Source organism: Rhinoderma darwinii, chromosome 6 (genome assembly GCF_050947455.1).
Source record: "Rhinoderma darwinii isolate aRhiDar2 chromosome 6, aRhiDar2.hap1, whole genome shotgun sequence".
Taxonomy (NCBI): Eukaryota; Metazoa; Chordata; class Amphibia; order Anura; family Rhinodermatidae; genus Rhinoderma; species Rhinoderma darwinii.
The window spans coordinates 52,801,200-52,815,854 of NC_134692.1; the positions used below are offsets into that span (position 1 = coordinate 52,801,200).

The following is a 14,655-nucleotide window of genomic DNA, read 5'->3' on the forward strand; positions in this document are numbered from 1 at the left end:
TATTAATTAACCCATTATATGCAAGGATCTGCAATCTCTAGAAAATAGATTGTACATCATGGCAGCCATTATTACAAACAGAACTGCAAAAGTTTTCACTAGCTGTTGGCAGGAGTGGAATCATTCAAAGGTGAACCTTATTAAAGAAAAAATATCATGCATAGTTTTGTTCTCCTAGCGTGTATTTATACTGTGTGGTTTTGCTGCTTTTTTCGCCGCGCGGCTGAAAACCGCACTGCAAAAACGTATGTTTTTAGCGCAGGGGTAAAATCCGCAGAACATTGCAGTTAAAACGCATTCATTTTTGCAGTGCAGTTTTCGGGCACGCAGCAAAGAATGAGGCAAAATCACACTGTGAATACACCCTTATATTGAAGCTTGTCATGGTAACACAAGCGCCACCCAACCTTCCAAACACACATACTAAAAACGTAATTAATAAATAAAGACCAAGAGACAATGCAGATGGAATAAAATGGCCGCTGTATTTATTAAGGGGTTACATAATAAATAGAATAAATAAATATTAAACTTGTAATAAATACCAAATATTTTCATAAATATTAAAAAACAATAAATATTATACCAATAATTCATGACCTTGTCCTCCCATAAACTGGGCGACTAACCCCCCACTAACAAGATAACGCGACAATAAAAGGGAGGGGGGCGGGGCGATGATGTTCCTCTTCATCCAACTCGGACCGGCAGCAGGCCACTCCAAAACCTGGGAATATATATTCAAAATTCCCGCCTTTTTACCAAAGGGAACCAATGAAAACACCAGATTTTCCCGCCACAGGAATTTTCCAGAACCTGTGCGTGCCAAGACCAAGTGGGTGGGGCACCACTGACCTGAACTTGACCTCATACAGGTAAGTACCAAATAAAAATAGGGGAAAAAGAGGGTTAAACCAAATGACCTTTAATAATGACCATAAAAGGAACTGAAGGAAAACAGGAGGAAAAAAGTGGGGGCGCCGTGTTACCATGAGGGGCTATGCTGTAAACAGGCTAATAGCCCCTATTCATTATAGGCACGTGGGGAATTTTTCACATTTTTCTACGCCAGATTTCTAGATACTCCATAGCTATACAGATTAATACAACCCCACAAGTAGTCCACCTAATTCTGACTTGTTGGTCACTTCATCTGTCCCTTTTTATGGCTAAATAGCTATGTAAATTCTATATTTTTTTCATATTTAAATGGAGTATATCTGCATCTTTTATAAAGAAAGTTTATAGTTACGGATACACATTTATGCATCAGTATACACTTGAGCAAAGACAACAGAACTTAGAGGTTTTCAGGAACTCGCACATTGATGGACTCTTCATTCTGCCTTTTTGTGAATTGTATGCAGATTTCTACTAAAGTGTTTTTATCTTTGAAGAATAAAATATATTGACTAATTTGCTGTTTTACTATGGTTTTAGGATTAGATTTTACATTGATTTAGAGCTATGTGTGCAGCTTGAGGCCATACTTTGCATGATTATGTGTATATTTGTATTTATAAGAACTATCTTTTATACTTTTTATTTATTTTTTTCTTCTTACTAGGACTGGGGACGATGGGAAGAGGCATAGCTATATCTTTAGCTAAGGCAAATATTCCTGTAATTGCATTAGAACAGGATGCACAGCAACTTGAAATTGGTTCGAAGGCAGTGAATGGTCTACTGGAACGTGAAGCTGAGAAGTTAATAAAACAAGGGTTCCCGCCAGGCACCTCATTGGCCTCTGTGCGTTTCACTCTTGACTTTGCAGAAATTCGTGATGTAGATTTTGTTATTGAGGCAGTGTATGAAAACATGGAGCTAAAAAAGGAAATATTTCGTAAACTGTCATCTGTCTGTAAGCCAGATGCCTTCCTTTGCACTAATACGTCCGGTCTTAATATTGATGAAATTGCATCTGTCACAAAGCACCCTCACCTAGTCATTGGCACTCACTTTTTCTCCCCTGCCAACATCATGAGACTCCTTGAAGTTGTCAGAGGTCACCAAACTTCACTCACGACCATTGCTACAGCTATGAATCTTGGTAAAACATTAGGAAAAGTGGCAGTTCTGGTTGGAAATTGTCCATTATTTGTTGGAAATCGACTCTTAGGCCCATATCTTGACCAAGCGAATTATCTCCTAGAGGAAGGATGCTATCCAGAAGACGTAGACAAAGCTCTTGAAGATTTTGGCTTTGCGATGGGACCTTTTCGTATGATGGACCTGGCTGGCTTGGACGTAGGCTGGAGATCAAGAATGGAAAAAGGTTTAGCTGGTAATAAAGTTCCCCAAGGAACTCCTGCAAGACAAAGACAAGGTAGCAGGTATAGCCCACTTGCTGACATGCTGTGTGAAATGGGAAGATTTGGACAAAAAGCTGGTAAAGGCTGGTACCAATATGAGAAACCTGGAGGCAGATATGCCCAACCTGATCCTTGGGTAAAGGATTTCCTTCAAAAATATAGAAACACTCACCAAATAAAGCTTAAACCAGCAAACCCAGAAATGATCATTGAACGTTGCCTGTATGCTCTTATTAATGAAGGATTCCGTGTTCTAGAAGATGGCATAGCCTCTGGTCCAGAGGATATTGATGTTATCTACAACAATGGTTATGGGTGGCCGAAGTACAGGGGAGGACCAATGTATTATGCCTCCACTGTTGGCTTAGCTAAAGTGTTTGATGTGTTGGGCAGGTACCATGAAGAAAATCCAAATGTCCCAAGTATGAAGCCTGCATTTTTATTGAGGAAGCTGGCCGCTGTAGGGGGACCTCCAATAAAAGAGTGGAAAACACAGCTTGGAAATCTTGTTAACAAGCTTTGAAATTTTCTCATTCGACAAATCTGAATTGCACTGTAAGGAACCATGAAAAATAAATCACATAGAATATTTTTAGCACAGAGACTGGTGAATAATCTCAAAATCCTGGTGTAATCGGAAAGGTTTAGGCAAGCAGCGTATACTGATACACGTTTAACATTATTTCAGGTATGATTCTCCAAATCATATTGATATTCCCAAGCATCCCAAATAATGGATTATATTTTTTTATAATTTAGGATGCTGGACTTGATAAACTTTTGATTTACAAATATGTTTTTGAATGATTGACAAGTACAATTCTGGTTGATGTAAGATTTAATTGTGTATTAAATGGTATACAATTGTAATGCATTAGTTTGTCTTTTTATACTTTTCTTTCAATGGGATACTCGGCAGACGCTTTAACCTTTTCCCACCACAGCCATTTTTCAGATTTCCAATTACATTTTTTCCTCCCCACCTTCCACAAGCCATAACTTTTATTATTTTTCTGTCAATATTGTCCTATGAGGGCTTGATTTTTGCGAGACTAGCTGTAGTTTTTTATGGCACAATGTATTGTACAGTATAATGTCCTAGGAAACTGGAAAAAAAATAATTTGGGGGGTAGAAAATGAAAATTGTACTTTGAGCTTCATTTTTTTACGGAATTCACCGTGCAATTCAAACGACATGTTAAGTTTATTCTGCGGGTCAATTACAATTACGGTGATACCAAATTTATATATATATTTTTATATATATAATATATATTTTATTTTATTTTTTTACTACTTTTATAAGTAAAGAACTAACCATAAAAAATAAAATGTCTTTTGTGTCGCCAAGTCTGACAGCCATAACTCCCCGTCCCCCCGTATATTAAGCGGTATGAGGGATTATTTTTTTAGGGATAAGATGTAATTCTTAATGGTACCATTTTGGGGTACATGCGAGGTTTTGATCACTTTTTTTATTCCATTTTTTGTGAAAGATGAGGTGACCAAAAAAACAGATTTTGGCGTTTTTCCTTTTTTTTTTTTTCCTTTTACGGTGTACACCGTGTGGGTTAAATAATGATATATTCTAATAGTTCAGACTTTTAAGGACGTGGCGATACCAATTATGTTCATTTTTTATTAGAGGGGGTCGCCCCCCCCCCTTTCTAACTATTTAAATGCCACGGTCGCTATTGACAGAGGCATTTAATGGGTTAAACAAGCGGGATTGCAAATGTCGGCTGTAACATACAGCTGACACCCGTATTCTATGGAGCTGTCTCAGCTCGTGAGCCCACTCCATACTTCCTGTACCCGGCTATGACATAGGCATACGTCAAATGTCGGGAGGGGGTTAAAGAGTTTTTCCACATAAATAAATCTTATTCATTGTATAATGAAAAGTAATATACTTTGTATCAATTCCTCAAAGTTTACCAGATCTCTACTTGCTGTTAGTGAATGGAAACATTCATGTTCTAATTACACTGCTTCACAGCTTATTAGAAGAGAGAACTTATTCTTTACCCTCCCCCCCCCCCCCCCCCCTGCTCCCTTATCAGTTTAGTTGTAAGGAAAGAGATGTTGCATTATAGTTTGTACTAGGGTTAGACACAGACAGACAAGCAAGTTGACCCTACCACAGGTTGAGAAAAGTAAGTGGAATTTCCAGCGGAAAAGGACTGTAAACGCCTCAGAAAATGCTAAAAGAAAAGGTAACTTGACTTTTGATGCATTAAATACATGGTGGCAAGAAACTTTAACGTGACATTTTCAATGGTGTAAGGGATAAGTTATCACAATGCGGCAAGTTATCACAGTCAAAATAAGGATTGCTACATCTGTACGTGCTGTCCTTTTTAGAATAGGCTCCCTCAGGCCACTTGGCATTACACAGTGTATCAGTTTTTCCTGAAGTGTTCCTTTATTTGGGTATGTTCACACAGAGTTTTTTGACGCGGAAACCGCTCCGCAAAAAATGGCCGAAAATGCCTCCCATTGATTTCAATGGGAGGCGGGGGCGGAGTAAGAAGGGACATGCCCTATATTCGCGCGATTACGCCTCTGACCTCCCATTGACATCAATGGGAGGCAGAGAAAGTGTGTTCCACAGCGTTTTATGCCCGCGGCGCTCAATGGCCGCGGGCGAAAAACGCAGAGAAAATTGGCGTGCAGGCAGTGGAAAATCTGCCTCAAATTTCCAAACTGAGTTTTTTGCAGGCGGAAAATATGCCTCAAAATTCCGTGTGAACCCGGCCTTTCTGTGAAAAACAAGCCATCCATACATTCATGAGTCTCGCGCTAGGAGCAGATTTGTTTATCTCTTGGCATCAAACTGCAGTATATAGAACCAAGACTGAAAAATGTGTGCTGCGTTCTGAGAACAAGAACACCTGTGTGCTATGACACATGTAACTATGTTCCTGAATTTTTTAGGTAGATTATATGTACACTATAAACTGTTCAAAGTTTGTTGGAAACCACTACACCCCAAATGTAATGCAATTGTTAGGTCAGTTATCATGCCCGCACATGTAGCAATACCATGCTACGCTGCAAAACCACATGTGCTTTTTACCTCCAATTCCTGTGATTTGCTTGTACAGGTGAAACACATGGTCTCAATTTAATTTCACCTGTACAAGCTGCATGGCTTAAAAAACGCATGACAGATAAGGCAGTAATTCACAGTTCCGCTATATGGAAGTGCACTTAAAAGGGTTTTCCCATGAAGGACATTTATGATCTATCCACAGGATATGTCATAAATGTCAGATAGATGCGGGTCCTACCTCTGGGACCCGGCCGCACCTATTTCCAGAACGGGGCCCCCTTAACACCGTTCTGCCACTTTGTGCTCTCGCTGCCTCCCGGCCACTTCATGGTTATATGTTCGGAAGTTATGACAACAGCGTAACTCGCTGAGCTATGCTGTTTCCGTAACTCTCATAGTAGTGAATGGCAGCTGGGGATGCAGCGTAGTATGCGAGTTTTTGAAACTCACGACCATATAAAAAAATTTATGGTCGGAATTCACCTGGTTCAGCCAGAGCACAGTGGCTGAACGGGGTTTAGGGGGCCCCTTTCCGGAGATAGGTGTGGGTCCCAGCAGTGGTACCCGCGTTTCTGTCATTTATGACCTATCCTGTGGAGGTCATAAATGTCTCTCATGGGAAATCCCCTTTTAAAGAGGACCTATCACCAGGTCTGTAAGCCAATTCAACTTATGTGATCTAAATAGCGTGGTCTCCCTGATTCCAGCACTGTTGGCTAACTACTGCAAATTAGTATATAGGAAGCTAACACAACAGTGGGCCATGTTTCTGGAATGGGGGGTCCGGGGGAAAAAACCCTCTCTGGAATCGGTGAGACCGCGGTATTCAGGTCCGTTAACCAGTTCAACTTATATGACCTAGTGACAGGCCCTCTTTAATGTAAAGCAAGCTTTGTATATATGTATCGATTGCTAATTAGACTTTCTCTTAGTCCTTAGATGTGATTGATAACAGGTGGATCCTGCGTCTCCGTGAACCCGTCAGTCCCGCTGACCTGACAGATACAGGTTTCAGCGCACGATACAGCTACCGTGTATCCAGGATACAAAGCAGCTGTATCTGAGAAAGTAAAAATAATTTTCCATAAAAAGTAATTACAAAGTTGCACCAAACATACTGACGCTTTTATTTTTAAAAAAATCATTGTTTTCAAAGGTGCACATAGCCTTAAAACTTAAAAGGAGTCGGTAAACATCACAATATACTGCAATACATAAGTATTGCAGTGTATTGTACCAGCAATCAAAAGATTGTATGTTCAAGTTCAATAAACTATACCAAAATAGTTATTTTTTTGTAATATACAAAAAACAAAAATATGAAAGCTAATCAAAAACCCCTTTTTCCATACATTGTGTATTGGAACATTGTATGCATAATAATATTGTTTTGTATTATTGTCTATTAACGCTTTATGTGAATACTTTCTATTTTGCTGTATTATTACTATGATGAAAATAAAATTAAAAAAATGATAAAAAAAAAACTTTTTCCCATAAATTTTTATGTAAAAAAAATAAACATCATTTATAGGCCGCATCCACGAAAGTCCAAATTATTCTAATTTAACTTAATTTAACCTGCAGGTTAAAAAAAAACCTCAGGTCATCTAAGCTCCCACCAAATATGGTCACAAAATCATACGTACCCCGAAATGGTACCAATAAAAACTACAGCTTCCCCGCAAAATACAAGCCCTCAAACCGCTCCATTGACAGAAAAAGAAGTTATGTCTCTCAGAAAATGGTGACACAAAATGTTGTTGTTATTTTAACAAATAGTTTTTTCCTTTTAAAAGTAGTAAATTAGTACATTTGGGTTTCGCCATAATCGTATTGACCCACGGAATAAAGATAATATGTCGTTTTTACTTCACGGTGAGAGGCATAAAAACTAAACCAAAAAATCAATGGAGGAGTTGCTCTTACGTAGTTGCAAAATGTTCTTTACACTTGATATCCAAGAAAACACACACAAAAAAAGCTTTTTTTTTTTTGTTTAAAATGAATAAGAAAAAAAAGCTTATACTTACCACCCGGCCGTTGTCATAGCGCCGGTTTCTTTTGTTCTTCCAGGCCAACCTCATGGGATGACGTTTTAGCCCATGTGCCTGCTGCAGCCAATCACAGACTGCAGCATCATCTCAGGAAGCTGGACAGCATGACAACAGAGGGACGCGTTGCCTTGACTACGGCCTGGGGTAAGTATAAACTTTTATTTTTTCAATGTGCATTTTTTTTTGCACGAAATGGGCTAGTGGTTATAAGTCTGATACATTGCATAGTTTTATGCAGCGTATCCGACGCGTGGCAACGTATAGGCTCTGTTCACACAGACAATATTATGGATTATGCTTCGTCTTGTAATGGAATCTACTGGAACCTCTTGGATCCCATTGACTAAGGCCTTATTCACACGAACGTGATAAACGTCCGTGTGTCGGCCGTTGAAAAACCGGCCGTCACACGGACTTATAGAATTCAACGTGGCCGTTCACATAGCCATTGTTTCAACGGACCGTGTGAAGGGTCCATGAGAAAATAGGACATGTCCTATTTTTTTCACGCTTCACGCATCCCTCCATAGACTCTAATCTATGGGGGATGCATGACATCGCGTCCTGCAGAGCACAAATGCACCTCGGACGTGAAAAACTGCCGGTTTTCACATCCGAAATGTGCAGCGCTCGTGTGAATCCAGCCTTAGGCGAAATTTACACGAACGTGTGCGTTTTGCGTGCACCAAAAACGCAGTGTTTTGCGCACGTTACAGTTCCATGTGGCATCAGTGTTTGCTGCGTGGCTGTGTGATTTACACGCATATGGCATTCTTATGACACGGCTTCGATGCTTGGAAACTGCAATGAATGTGGTGGGGATTTTTTCCTTCATTTATTTAACAACTGTAGTGCGAATCATGCGCGACACACGGAAGTGCTTCCGTGTGCTGTGCGTGATTTCCCCGCACCCATTGACTTCAATGGGTGTTTGATGCGCGAAAAACGCCCAAGTATAGGACATGTCGTGAGTTTTACACAGCGGACACACGCTGCGTGAAAATCACGGATTGTCTGAATGGCCCCATTGACTAACATAGGTCCGTGCGACGTGCGTGATTTTCACACGCGTATCACGGACGTGAACTATGCTCGTGTAAATAAGGCCTTATAATGAGTTTTTTACTGAGTAAATATAAGATGACAAAATTATAGTTGGCTCTTAGTTTTTAATTAGCTGTTCAGAAACGAACAACCTATATGGCTGTACATCCTGTTGCCACTTCTGCAAAAAGAGCAACAAAGCAGAAAAATTCTGCAACAAAACAGGAAAATTCCAATATCTTTGTGATTAAAACAAACCTAATTACCAATCTTTAGTAATCTGAACTTCTGAATCACTTCGCTGGAAATCCTCTTTAATGAGAAGAAAAAGCAAAGAGATTGAACCGGGCTCTTTCTCTGTAGTAATGCACCTGTCCAAATATATATAGAATTGAGGCTTGGCAGCAAAGTTTAGAGGCAGCCATCTGCCAGCCACAGATGCACCTTTGAGTATTGCAGCCATATGTCCTGTGCTTTATTTATTTTTTAACAATTTTGATGTATCCAAAAACCCAGCAGTAAACATTGTACGCAGCATGTGCATCCATAAAACTCATAGCTGCACTCACAAAAGTTGTTGTTTTTTTTGTATGTGTGTCAGCATTCTGTTCAAACTTTGCAGGTCCTGTCAGGGGCCCCCCAGGCTATTGCCTGGGGGACACATGGTCGCACGGCCCCCCATATGTTGTTAATAAAATGTTTTTTTGCTTGGTATGTTTTTCTCTCCCCCTTTCCCTCTTTTCTCCATTTGTTATTTTATATTAGAATGGTACTTACCATCGTGGTGTCCCCCGGGTAAGCTGTGCTGGTGGCACGAGCCGGTTTCCAGATGTTTCTGTCTCTGGGCAGTTTGGAGTTGGTCCCAGCTGATTGGACCTAGGTCAGCTGTGCAATTGCATGAGCAGGTTCTGGCAGATTCTATCTCCAGGCAGTTTTGTGGAAGGCCAGCTGATTGGTCATTGATAAAATCCTAAAGGCGGGAAAATTGGACATAAAAGGAGCAGTTCATCGTGGTCAAGCAGCCAGTTTTTGAAGATTGGACCATCGCCATGGATGTCCTGCTGATGGAGCTGATCAGAAGAGCGGAGTCGGAAGGAGGAGAAAACTGGCTGAGGCAATGCCTAGCAGCAGCGCCGTCGAGGGAAGTCGAGGGAAGAAGCGAACTTACTGGGCTGGAAGACGACATAGAGGAAGCAGTGTCTCCTGCTGGGTCGTCGCTCGAGGTGCCGTCATCAGCTGCAGCCAAGAGGATGAAGTCTGCAGCAGAGTCATCACTGAGGGTGGAGCGCAGTTCCGGACGTTCGCTCCAGGTGCCGGAGCTTGAGAGGAGGCGGCCGACCGTGTCATCAAAGAAGGTGGCGCACAGTGCCGGAAGTGCGCAGCAAGTGCCGGCGCAATTGGCTAACCCGCTGGCCAGAAGTTTAGTCAGAGAACGGGAGACAACAGGTTGGTCGGGTACCCCCTCCTGCTCCAAGGATGGTGTGGAGGACACAGCGGAAGCGCCGGCCTCACTGGTTTTAGAGGCGGCGCAGGACTTTTCTTCAGAGCTGCAACCGAGGAAGAGGAGCCGGAAGACTAGGGTGGCTTATTCCCCACCCCCGCCAGTATCAAGGAGAAGAAGAGGTCCCAGGAGTCAACTTTCCTGTCAGCAAGTTTCCCCAGGATCTACAGGCACGCAGCAGGAGGTAGCAGAAGCGGTGCACGACCCAGGACAGGTGGAACAGAGTGGTGAGATGCCAGCTACCCCTTATCTGTCCCACCCCATCCCCCCTCCCCTCAATTCTAATGTAATGTTTGATATTTTAAAATTATTAGCTGATTTGGTCAGTAAGTCGGCTGTTCCTGCTAGTTCCCCCGCTGATGTATGGAAGCATAGTAGTCAGCATTTACAGAATGCTGGTTTTAGTAATATTCCTGTTTTAGAGAAAGGAATTGGTGTTTCGGAAACTTGTTGTAAGGAAGTGATGTCTTGCGATATTTCGCCATTAGGTTTTCATTTACAGCCAGCAATTAAGGAGCGTATTTGGAGGAACGAGTTTATAGATCTATTTTCTTTATTACCATCTGCGAAGGAGACTCTTGTCAAGCAGGATGGTAAGTCTGATAAAGATGAGGATAAAAAACGTTCTCCTCCTAAGTCTTTCTTTAACTGGCTACAGGCGTTCTGTATCTATGCTTCAGTTTTAGGGGAAAAGTCTTTCATTAATTCTAGTAATTTATTTCAGCATGTAGACATTATTCTTGAGGCTTACCGCCAGTTTGGTGGTTTAGCATGGTACAATTATGATGAAATGTTTCGCCAGAAGATGGCAGTGTACCCTTCATTAAAATGGGGCACTAAGGATGTTGGTTTGTGGCTTAGTTTAATGCTTCCACAAAGGTCAGTGCCCAAGCAGCAGCCTAGTTCTCAGAATACGTTGAGGAAAGGAGTTTGCTTTGCTTATAATGAAGCTCAGTGTAAATGGTTGAACAATTGTCGGTATAAACATGAATGTTCCTTTTGTGGGGGTTCGCACCCAATGTGTCGCTGTTTTAAAAGAGCAAACCAGTCTCAACCCCCTAGTTCCAAAGAACAGTTATCCAAAAGCATGGACGCCAGTGAAATTAATAAGAATGGCGCCTTGGCTAGAAATGTTCCCAGACAGGGAGAAAGCTAATTTAATTTTTAACGGTTTTAAGTTTGGTTTTGATATCCCTTCTTTCAAAGGATCTGGTTGTTGCTGGGTGGATAATTTGAAATCCATCCAGCAGCATAAGGATATTGTGCATCAGAAAATCCTGAAAGAGCTTGAAACTGGCAGGATCGCTGGTCCTTTTATACATCCGCCGTTTACAAACTTTAGACTTTCACCTTTAGGATTTGTCCCTAAGAAGGAATTGAATTCATTCCGTTTAATACATCACCTTTCTTACCCGTTTAAGGCTTCATTAAACGATGATGCTGACAAGTCTAAAGCGACAGTACACTATGCTTCGTTTGATCAGGCTGTCTCTTTATTGAGACAGTTTGGTCAAAATGCTTTTTTAGCAAAAGCTGATATCAAATCAGCTTTCCGTTTACTACCAGTTAACCCTGCAGGTTTCAACTCTCTAGGTTTTCAATTTGAAGGTGATTATTTTTATGACAAATGTTTACCAATGGGTTTTTCTTTATCTTGTTTCTATTTTGAGGCATTTTCATCCTTTTTACATTGGGTAGTGCAGAAGCAAATTCCGGATGGAGGTGTTCTGCACTATCTTGATGACTTTTTGTTTATAGGTGATGCTAGTTCTGAGTTATGTTATTCCTTATTGTTAAAATTTGTCGAGTTTATGAAATTTTTTGGTGTTCCGTTAGCTGAAGAGAAGACTGTGTTTCCATGTAGGTCATTAGAATTTTTAGGTATTAGAATAGATTCTGAGAGAATGGAATTTAGTTTACCAGAGGAAAAATTGTTAAAGTTAAGGGTTTCTTTAGTCAGTATGTTAGCTAGGAAGAAATGTTCATTACGTGATATGCAGTCACTGTTAGGGTTGTTGAGCTTTGCCTCTAGAGTTATTCCTATGGGAAGAGTTTTTTCAAAGCGACTGTATTTTTCAACAAGGGGTCTTAAGTCACCTAGGTCCCATATTAGGTTAACGGTTCAGCTAAAAGAAGATTTAGCTGTATGGCTAGAATTTTTATCTAAATTTAATGGACGCAGTTGCTGGCAGTTTAATTTTGAGGATTCTGACTCTTTGTCTTTATTTACGGATGCAGCCGGTAGTATGGGCTACGGGGCATTCTTTAATGGTCAATGGTCGGCTGAGTTATGGCCCAGTGCTTGGCGTGTAAGCAAAGTTACTTCAAATATTGTCTTATTGGAATTATTTCCGGTTTTGGTAGCCATAGTTGTATGGGGTCATTATTTTAAGAATAGGAGAATTTTGTTGTTTACGGATAACAAAGGTGTGGTCTTTGCAATTAACACATTATCTTCAAAATGTGAATTAGTAGTTAAGATATTAAGACATTTAACTTTATGTTGTCTGAAGTTGAACATCTGGTTGAAAGCTAGCTATATAGAAGGAAAAAAGAATGATATAGCAGATTCATTATCTCGTTGTCAGTGGCGGAGGTTCAGAACGATGGCACCAGAAGCGGAGCTTTGTGGAATTCCGTGTCCTCCTCATTTATGGAATCTGATTTGGGACTAATCTATGTTAATATTCAGAGATCCTTGGCTCCAAGAACATGGGCTGATTATTCAGCTGCTTGGAAGGAGTGGGTTAATTTCTGTGTTAATGAGAACTGTAATTTCTTTCATAATGAGGTAGGTCTAGTTTTAAAATTTGTATGTAGCCTGATTAGTAGGAGGCTGTCATTTGCCTCCATTTCTAAGTCTCTGGCAGGCATCTCTTTCTTTCTTAAATTAAACAGTTGTCCGGCTATTTCTTCGCTCTTCCCAGTTAAGCAGCTTTTGAAAGGTTACCATAGGTCAGCTCCGGTTGTGGAAAGACGAAGGCCTATTTCATTAGATTTGTTGTTAAAATTATTCAATGTGTTACATTTAGTTTGTTTTAGTAATTTTGAAGTGTGTTTGTTTAGAACAGCATTTGTGTTAATGTTCTTTGCAGCCTTGAGAATAAGCGAACTGGTGGCAGAGAGTAAAGTTTCAGTCCCGGGCCTTTCATTTCAGGATGTTAGTTGCAAAATTGACCATGTTTTGTTATTGTTAAAAAAATCTAAGACAGATCAATTAGGAAAAGGTCGTTTGGTTAGAATTAATCAGTTTTCGGGTTCTGTTCTTTGCCCAGTTTCTAATGTTAAACATTGGTTGTCAATCAGGCCGAGTCTTGGGGTTGCTTTCCTGATTCATCAGAATGGGGATCAGCTGTCCAGATTTCAGTTTAACTCTGTTTTAAAGAAATGTTTGAAGTCCCTGAAGTTGGAGCATTTAAAAATATCCTCCCATTCGTTTAGAATAGGTGCAGCTACGGAAGCTGCACAGTTAGGAATTGATGAAGGGATTATAAAAAGAATTGGAAGGTGGGAGTCTAATAGATTTAAACTTTATGTTCGACCAGACTTGTTAGTAGTGTAATTATATATCCACAGGTAAGCGTTTGGTTGTTTGGATCCTTGGCCACTCTTTTATATTTTGGGCACAGAAGAGAGCCGCGAGAAGGTCCTATACAGAAAATTTGTCTATGGATCCGCTAGTTTTTTCGGTTTTTTGGCATGGGGTAAGGGGTTTGCAATGGAAGAACGTGTTTTCTTTAGTTAAATCACTGAGTTCTTATTGGCCGGATCCGAATTTAATTATCATCCATGCTGGAGGCAATGACCTAGGTAAAGAAAAGACTTTGGACTTACTTTGGGAAATGAGAAGGGATATAGCCTTGATAAAATGTCTTTTCCCTGACGCTACTATTTCCTTTTCAGAGATTATTCCAAGACTGCTATGGTCCTCTGGAAATTATAAGTTTTTGAATCGAATCCGTAAAAGGATTAATAGAGCCATGTCTAAATACATGTCGGTCCTCGGTGGTCTTTCTTATAGACACAGTGACCTTGAAGACCTCACAGACGGGCTGTTCAGAAATGATTGTATACATCTTTCTGATGTGGGTATCGACATTTTCAATTTGGGCCTGCAGAATTTAATTGAAGAATGGCTGCGGTGTTTTGGGGGGGCCATGTCTTGGTAATGTCATGGCTTGTGGGGTTTGTCACCCAGCTAATGCTGGGCGGACTTGGTTTTTATTGGTCAAAATATTTATATTTTATTATTTATTCGATTATTTATGGTTATTCTCTTCGAATTATTTTATCTTAGGTTACCCTTAATAAACACCGTGGCCATTTTTATCCAAAGAAACTGTTGTCATGTTTTATTTCATTTTGATTGAGTATTGTGGGGTTTGTGCTACCATGTCAGGGGCCCCCCAGGCTATTGCCTGGGGGACACATGGTCGCACGGCCCCCCATAAGTTGTTAATAAAATATGTTTTTTTGCTTGGTATGTTTTTCTCTCCCCCTTTCCCTCTTTTCTCCATTTGTTATTTTATATTAGAATGGTACTTACCATCGTGGTGTCCCCCGGGTAAGCTGTGCTGGTGGCACGAGCCGGTTTCCAGATGTTTCTGTCTCTGGGCAGTTTGGAGTTGGTCCCAGCTGATTGGACCTAGGTCAGCTGTGCAATTGCATGAGCAGGTTCTGGCAGAT

At 40.6% G+C, this 14,655-nt stretch overlaps 2 protein-coding genes across 2 annotated transcripts in view; both read left to right on the forward strand.

The window, feature by feature from the left end:
* The window catches only part of EHHADH (enoyl-CoA hydratase and 3-hydroxyacyl CoA dehydrogenase), a 35,204-nt gene extending 32,022 nt beyond the window's left edge, over positions 1–3,182 (forward strand). The window contains exon 7 of the mRNA XM_075831209.1: positions 1,568–3,182. Within this exon, the coding sequence (XP_075687324.1) occupies positions 1,568–2,835 (1,268 nt within the window). The 3' untranslated portion in view covers positions 2,836–3,182. The remainder of the gene's footprint in view (positions 1–1,567) is intronic.
* Positions 3,183–9,333: 6,151 nt separating this feature from the next.
* LOC142655493 (uncharacterized) lies at positions 9,334–14,167 on the forward strand. The gene is made up of 2 exons (XM_075829725.1): positions 9,334–10,562; positions 13,546–14,167. Exons 1-2 carry the CDS (start codon positions 9,518–9,520, stop codon positions 14,136–14,138), a joined length of 1,638 nt encoding a protein of 545 aa, XP_075685840.1. The 5' UTR covers positions 9,334–9,517; the 3' UTR covers positions 14,139–14,167.
* The last annotated feature ends 488 nt before the right edge of the window (positions 14,168–14,655 follow it).